Genomic DNA, 8,806 nt, shown 5'->3' with positions numbered 1-8,806 from the left:
CTGAGATTTATTATTTTTTGGTATCAGGAAGGATGACAAATCTGCATTATTTCCAGAAGGATTTGGATTTCTGAATGAAAGGATAATAGGCATGCTTCCTTTTCTTAAAGCTATGTCTAGGAAATTGGAGGCATAGCAAGCCTACACAAACTTTATAAGCATGGCTGAAAAAGAAAGATGAACTGCTTTAGGATGTCCTTGAAATATGATGTTGGATGGGGTTTTTAACTTCACTTGGAAGGTTTGGCTCTTTTTCTGTCAAAAGTTGCCTTTTGCATGTGCTGTTTCAAGATCCATTAAATGTCAGATGGAGGTTAGGAAGCCAAGGGTAACTGTTCTATTTTTATGTATTTATAATCACTTTTTTCTTGTGTTATGATTTCTGTTAACTTTATTTTTAAATCTGCAGGACAATTGGCATTTTATATTCAGGTGGTTATGTATTACTATAAGCGCTGTTAAAAGTATGTATGAAAAGAAAAACATTTCATTGAATGCTTGTGGTAGACTTTTGTTTAATTTTCCTTTCTATTTTATGCAAAAATTCAATATATGTAAACATGTTATTACTGTGTTTGCCTGTATATATAAGTATTTCCATAGGAACATGCACTCAAAGGACAATTACAGTTAGAGATTTCTGTTTAAATTATATTTTCTGGAATAAACCAGATTTAACTGAACAGTCACATGCTGACAGTGCCAGAGGCAAAGAAACAAACAATTGTTTTTATTTGAAAGTATTCCTTTCAATGACAAGATTATCATAACATGCATTAGCTGCAGAGCACTGCTGAAAATTTCTCTTTAAAGAATGAGTTAATATAATAAAATGATTTTGTCTTTCTTTACCTTTCTCCCTTCCCCTGCTCCCAGCCGTGCCAACTTCTCCATCATTACAGTTTTCAGTTGTTTCCAGGATCTGTATGTACCAGCCAAGAGTAATCTGTTTAAAACTGCCATTGTTTATTTGCTACCCTAATTATATACCAGATTTACAAACTTGCTTTTTACAAATGCTTTCTTAGGAAAATCAGCAAAACTGGTAGCAATGTTTATCTGATTATGCTCACACTCCCTCCATTCTTTTTTCCTTGCCCTTGTCCTCCTACCCCTACTACAGGAGCCCAGTAACAAACGGGTCAAGCCGCTTTCCAGAGTTACATCACTAGCGAGTCTCATTCCCCCTGTACGAGCCACTCCATTTTTTTTGGTTCAGCCAGACACTTCAGGTAATCACAGTAAATACACTGCTGCATTAATCTGCATTGCTAAAAGGGGAATGTGTAGATATTCACAATTTCTTCTGGGGTAGCATGGGAATGTGAACTGCACATATGCGCGCGCACAACATTGTAATGTGCCAAACAGGTTTAGGCAACTTACGACTACGACTACAGAGTCACCCCACTTAAAAACTCAGAACTCTCACTTCAGAAAAACACTTCTGTGTTCAGATAATTGATGTTTTTTAATTACCAGTAAGAAAGCTATTGTACCTGTAGCATATAAATGTTGTTATACTAAAGGATTACAATTGCTTTTTAAATTTGATGAGCAGAATTTTCCATGACACTTTCTATTAATTTTGGTTGGTTTCTTTGAAAATGTTATTTTTGTTATAGTTAGTCATGTAGGACTGCTAAATTTCCTTCTGTGTAGTGAACTTTGACCTTGCCTAAACAAAAGAGTTAGTGAACAATTGGAAAAAAAGTCATTTTCCGAAGCTGATGATGAAAATTAATAAAGGGCAAGCAAATTTTAAATGCAGTTTAGAAATTAAATAATTTTGTTGTTGCAATTTCTATATTATAGATCAGATGCGTAATGCTTAACATACTTAGAGACTAATGGAATTTTAATTTATAAAGTACTTGTGCCTTCAGACCTAGAAACTGCAAAACATTTGGGTGCTGAACTCCTAATGGTTATCATGAGTGGCAAACAGTTGGGAGCTGCAATACTGCTGTGGGTCTGGCCTAGAAAGCCAGACTGTTTCCTCTTTAAAACAGTTTATGTTAGAAGGCATGTATGAGATCTAAAGAAAATTATTGAACAAGCCTAATTTCTTTGATGAGAGGAAATATAAAAAATCTTGAATGTATTAAAAATGTAGCTTAATTGGAGTTACTGAAGTTATCTGTTAATCTCAAGGAGGAACGAAATAAAACCTTAGAGCTAGGAGTCTTATGAAAAATAAATAAAAAGTCATGGGAAAGAACCCCATTTTTCTGTGGTGGTAGTTATCTAGAAAAGAGATATTACAGGGTTTCTGTAACATTGGTTTTCCTGTGTTTGGTTCCTATGATTTTGAAAGTGCAGACATCTGCATACAAAAGCTGCATGTGTGGGTTGGAGGAGAGGCAAAATGGCTGAACTCCCCTCAGTTTGGGTTTGATCCAGAAGGTGTATTATAGCGTGACTAGAGCAGAGATGCCTGTATTCCCTGGGGTGTATAAATCTCCTCCATAGTCTGCCTCCAGGAAAAAACTGGCCCGACTCTGAAAGGACTACATTAGTTCCAGTTGTGAGGAGTGTGGAAAGTGAATTAATTTTTGGCTAAACTGCTTCTGAGCACGGTGCTTCCCTCTTCACAGCCTTAGACAGCTGTTGTCCTCATTTAAGTACCTACGCGATCGTTCTGTAGTGAATGCCTTTGAGACTGGGTTGTCCAGTACAATATTGTATTTAATAAAGTTTGATTTAGACCATCCGAAACAAACTATCCTTTCATGCATGTAGTAACAACTTCCTGATGTAAGAGCTACCTAAATGTGTTTCAGGGCAAATTTTGACAAAAATAGGAGCGAAAACAGTGGCTTTTTTGCAAGTCCTAGTGTTGCAAGCATTTCTGTCTTGCTCTGTTCATACTGATTATAAGAATATATTTTAATTAACTGTCTGCTTCTAAGCAGATTAAACAGTGATGTTATTCATACCATCTCCTCTAAGTAACTATGTCCTTGAAGGAGCTGCGATGAGAAATCAACCTGTATGTTCTCCAAATTCTAGGTTTGAATCCATTTCCAAGTGATGAATGCTAGTACTGTCTCTCAAAACTGCCTTCATGTCTGGCTGTAAATTGACTTCTTACCTGATTTTGTCAGCAACAATAGAACAGGGAAAAAAAAGACTGACCTTCTTGCGCTCGGGTGCCCCATTTGGAATTATTTGGAAACATTCTGGGAAGCATGTTTAGCTTTTTTACTTTATTATGTATTGACATAGTTGTCACTGTGCCTTGTGGAACAGTATAGAGCAGGATTTTTTTCCATGGTGTAATACCTGTAAAAAGAAGAAAGTGTTGATTTTTCTTTCTGCATGAACTTTTATGTATCTTTATTGTTAAGTTATTTCAGCCAAAATCCATGTTTCTTCTTGCATTGCTGCTAGATGTTCTGTATCTGTAAAATGAAGAAAACTATCATCACCACAACATCCAAAACAAACAACTTCTTCCCCTGGAAGAAAACAAAACAAAGCCAACAGAACATCCATCCAAAAAGACCACTCCAACAGCATCAATAAAAGGAATTAGAAAATTCTGAGTTTCCTTTATGGCATTTCAAACAAACCTTCTTATATATTCTTTCTGAATGGAAGATACATGTAAGAGGGGGAAAAAAAAGTTTATTGTGCATAATTTTCCTTACCTCTGTACATGTAATTTCCACTTTATATTAATGGACTTTCTGCATGCAGGTTGAAGAGAAACACCTCTGTGTCTGAGATCTGTGTAGTGTCTTTTAAGATATGTTCTTAGCAACTTTTCATGTTTTGCATATTTTACTGATTAGAGAGGTATTTGATTTTTTTGTGTCTTCTTAACTTTATTACAATTTTCTACATTATTGTCAATACTTCTCCACAAGGATTCCAAGTAACAAAACACATAAAGTCTTTCCAGCTTTCTTTCTGTTTTTTTTGACTACTTGTAGTCACTCTGTTTCTGTCACATAGAGCACTGTATAATACTGACTAATATAATGCTGTTAGCTTCATCTCTGACAGAATCTGTATATCCGCAGGACACCAAATGCTAAGCAGGTATTCTTATTTGTTTATCCACCTGGAAAACCACTTTATTTCATAGCTGTATGTTCAGTCTGCATCAAGCTAGGCTAATGATTATGATCATCTGCTTGTTTCAGCTTGGTCTTATTGACAGCTGTGCTCTTTGGCTTAAAAGCTGAAAATAGGATCAGAAACAGAACTCAGCTGATGCTGAAGACAGAAATTGAAGTCTGGCTAGCTTCTTCTGCAACTTCAGTTTTCATCAGTGTGTCTTGAATTTAAGCAGGGAGCCCACATTATTTTTATCTATCTTAGGACAACGGAAATTTCTAAAAATCCTTAAGAAGAAAACTCTTTTTAACATCAGTTCTGAGTGCTACGACTTTGATCTGTAGTGCCCTTTTCCCAGTACATGAAGCTGTTTGCTTTACTGCCGCTGAAATTAAGGTTTGTTAATTGCATGAATTAACATCAGTAACACATTGACCTTTCATAGTAACAGTCCTGTAATAGCCAGTGAAAACTACTGCAGTCAGATAAATACAGTAAACAAAATCAGGGGTTGTGGCTTGATTCTTCCCCAGCTCCTTTAGTTTTTGGAATTATATGAAAATTTTAATAATCCCAGATGGGCATAATTTTTAAACAGTATGCTGGACATGTTTTTTTAAGGAAGCCAGGAACTAGGAAAATATTTTTAAAAGACTGGAGACGTACAAATGCTGTTTTGACATTCCTACAATTCTTTCATGGGATTCTATCACATGACTGATTTTTTTTTTTTTCCCCCCTGTTATGGCAAGTACCAACCAAAGATTCCATCAGAGTACCTTTAAACTTGTTTTTAAAACTTTCTGGTAGAACTTCAGCTCTATTCCACTAAACTGAAATGGGTCTGTTTATTTGCAAAAAAAAAAAAAAGGGTAAAGTAGTAGAACTGAGATGGTTAAACTGATGTGGTACACTTATCTTAAACTATGAGAGAGTTTTATTGAAATAATTTATTGTTTATTTGGGGATTTCTTTAATTAGACTTATACAGGTTTACATCTCATTTCTATTCTTGTCTGTTACAGCATTGATGATTCAAGTATGCTTTACTCTCAAGTGACAAAGTATTAATTTTAGCATTAAATAGTATTTCCCTGGTGATGTGTTAGTTTGTCTCTTCATCGCTTTACAAGCCAATTTCTGCAATGTGTATGCAAAGGAGAAGATAATATGTTAAAATAAGCTTGGATTCCAAACTCAAGTATATGATTCCCAGCCTAACTAGATTTCAGTGTACCAGGATAAGTCAGTGGTTTTGCCTTTGCTGTGTTAGTGTATAAAAGAAGGAAACATGCCAGACAAAGAAACTACTTGCTCTTGAAGTGAAATTTGTCTTCATTGTTAAATAACCTCAAAACATTTCTTTCCCTTTTCACTAATAAATACTGTCAATCCAATGTTCCTTATTAATATTAAGCAAGGTACACTTTGTATGGTTAATTAAAAGGCTCATGTACGAGAGAAATCAATTAAATATATGCTTACTGTGTCCAGGTAGCAAAGATGCTAAGCAAGCAAGCAGGATTTTGGGGCGTTTGGTTTCCTTTTGAGTCTCTTAGCCTTCTGCCCAATGGAGGACATTATAGTGCTGTAGAGAATAGTATCAAGCATTCTCATGCAGTATAGAGAAACATTACTATCAGTGGATGTGAAAGCTCACTTTTCTCAAAACACTATGTAATTTCAGTTTGCTGTTACAGGTGCATGCCATTTTATAACATGATATCTGACTTTTTGTTAAAAGGTTTCAAGATCAAGGCTTTTACTTTAAAAATCAGTCTGTCTGGTGCTGTTCATTATAAGTACTTTCTTCATTTAACATAAAACATTCCTTTAAGAAAACACCACCACAAAGGCGTATATACTGGAGGATACGTATGGGAATGCATGGAAGGGGGCATTCCACCTTGGGTCATGGAATGACAACTGTTCTGCTTGGCTGCATTCTCATGGTTGGTGATTTGCAGATGCAACACACGTGCCTCTTTCCCCTAATCGTTCCATTTGCATGTGAAAATAACGGGTTCCATGATTCATCATTATAACAAGTGTGAATTAAGCATGTAATTTCATGTGTGTTTCTTTATCTTCTTAACTCTTGGAAGAAGACTAGCACCTGACTTGCAAAGTTTTAGAAGGTTGGTATGTGTGTGTTTATCTTTAGGGGTTTTGTCAATTCCAAGTAGGGCTCAAAATGGCTTCTGTTAAAAGGCACAGTTTATATAATATGTCTTATGATATTTTAAAAACATATTGTATTTATAGGCACTGTTTGCATTTCATGGCTCTTATCTTCAGAGGAGAATTTCAAATATTGTACTTTGTATATCCTGCTTTCAACCTGAAAATGAAGAGAATTTATTTTGCTTTAAATATTCTTACCCAAGGCAATTGAAAGATGATTGTGTTATGTAAGGCAGGTTTTAAATAACAACAAAAATGTAGAGTATTTCAACAATGTGAAATACTTCAGGTATTTCAGAGGTAGGATTTCAAAAAGAAGCCTCTATTTTTAAGGAAGCAAGAAAGGAATCTTTTCAAAATAGGACAGTAAGAGCATAAAGTATCCATCTGTAGCCTGAACTTGTAAGAGTCTACAGGCAAACAGAGCTCTCAAGTCTCACTTAAAATTGGACTTGTTTTTATTGAAACTTAAGACCACATCATAGATACAGAGATGTTGGTACACATCATCGGAGTTTAGAGGCTCCAGAAATATTAATAAAGATTCTACAATAGTAGAACACAATACTGGTATTTCACAATTTTCTATCTGCTAGCACTGATTGTTTAACATATTTCTTCAAATGCTAAGAAATAAGTAGGAGCAAGTGGTGTGAAAAGAATCTGGCTTGTTGCTTGTCATAAACAATAAAATCTGAATATTGACATACCTTTTCCTTAAAGATAATGTGATTGTTCTTGTCTTTTCAGTCAGATATCCATTTCACACCTTTCTATGTGAATTAGTTTCTTGATCTCATTATACATCTGAAGAGGCAGGATGGTACCTGTTGAAAGGATTTCTCCATGTATCAAAACGAGTTTGGTCAGTTAGAGCATTATAGCACTAATTATTTAATCCTGCGTATGGACATATCTGGAATGATTATACCAATCAAATCTTTCATGATTCTGACAGTTTACCAAAAAAAAAAAAAAAAAAAAGTATTACCATCCGGTAGCAAGACGCTTATTAAGGTGAAAGGAAAGGTTTTGAAGGGCAGACTCACTTTATGAACTCTCTTTCTGCCCAACTGAGAAAACATTTTTTTCTTAAACAATTAATATGTGTTTGATGTAATGCACCTTTTCATCTGATATCCTCAAGGTAGGACCTATTGTTTCTCAGAACAGACATCTTTGAACAATCGCACCCCCCCAAAATAAACAAAACCCAGCAATTCTGATGACTTTCAGTTGATACACAAGATGAGTTTACCTACCAGATTTTGCTGTCCTACCTTTCCGGAGTTTCTGTGTAACAATTGAATCTTTCTTTCAAAATGAACCAAAAATTATTCATACTAGTTTTGTCTCTAAAATTTGCATTAATTCTAAATTTTTAAATATTAGGGATCTAATGAGGCAGATACGTGTAACACATGAATAATTCCTGTCTGTTTACTGAATTGAAACTTTGTATTTGATCAGTTATGTTAGTTTAGTGTCTTGGACCATTCTGCCATTATCTCTGTATTCATTCTTGTTGCATGGTATATGAATGCATTGTAACATGTTGAGAATGGGACATGGGCATAGTTCACGGCAGGAATGGAAGTACTGGCCTTCCATAAAGATGTATGAAAATAATTTCTCTTATATTCCCAGTACTAAAACATTGCTATTAAGTCACAGTAAAAACTAATTGGATAACATTTGTTTGTTGTATTGAACTATGTATATAAACTCCTTAAGAAAAAAATGTGTAATGTGAAACTGTTCTAATAATAAAAACTGATCTTCTATATATTTCTAGCGTTCTATCAGTTTTCGTAGTGACAGTCGCCCAGATCTGTTCAGTCCACGACCATGGTCTCGAAATATGCCCCCTGCTAACACAAAGCGGAGAGACAGCAAACTGTGGAGTGAGACCTTTGATGTTTGTGTCAATCACATGCTTACATCTAAAGAAATCAAGCGTCAGGAGGTATAATTTTTTTTTTTTTTTTACCATAAATTTCATGTTCAAAAGTCGTCTTTAAAGCATGGCGTTGAGGAATGCTAGTAGGCATTAGGATAGCACTTGAAGCTTTCCTGAAATTAAACAGAATGTCACCACCTCCATTAGAAACAGAATTCCATCCTTTGTCTTTATAATTCAAGCTGCATTAGGTGAACATATTCTTTTTTAAAATCAGCTCATCATATTTCCTTAATAAATGTGAAGTTACTGATATATTGTACTGTGATTGTTTGCGTGTGTGTACATGTTCTGTATGACAGTTTCTGTAGTGATGGTTGATATTTTGATGTTTCATTTTGTTGTTCTAGTAATGATAGATGAGCATGCATTTCAGGAACAGTATTCATCAGGTGATACATACGCACAGAAATGCACAATCATTTCCCTTGCTGGAAAAGAGTGTCTCTGAGGAAGTTTTCAGTGCTAGAAAGACAAAATAGTGATCAAAAGATGTATCAAAAGTGGGTTTAATGTGTTGTGCATGACAAATTCTAAATAATTCATATCACAGCCAATGCCAGAATTTCCATGGAATCAAGAATTTTTTTTTTTCCC

At 35.0% G+C, this 8,806-nt stretch overlaps 1 protein-coding gene across 1 annotated transcript in view; it reads left to right on the top strand.

The window, feature by feature from the left end:
- Positions 1-307: 307 nt before the first annotated feature.
- ARHGEF3 (Rho guanine nucleotide exchange factor (GEF) 3) overlaps positions 308-8,806 on the top strand; it is a 20,670-nt gene continuing 12,171 nt past the window's right edge. Inside the window, 4 exon segments of the mRNA XM_009585020.1 lie at positions 308-328; positions 1,124-1,213; positions 1,215-1,232; positions 8,045-8,215. Coding sequence (XP_009583315.1) covers positions 308-328; positions 1,124-1,213; positions 1,215-1,232; positions 8,045-8,215 — 300 coding nt within the window.

The sequence above is a fragment of the Fulmarus glacialis genome, unplaced genomic scaffold, assembly GCF_000690835.1.
Source record: "Fulmarus glacialis isolate BGI_N327 unplaced genomic scaffold, ASM69083v1 scaffold12339, whole genome shotgun sequence".
NCBI classification, from domain to species: domain Eukaryota; kingdom Metazoa; phylum Chordata; class Aves; order Procellariiformes; family Procellariidae; genus Fulmarus; species Fulmarus glacialis.
Note: the sequence above shows the minus strand (reverse complement) of the source record. Positions and strands in the feature narration are given on the sequence as shown.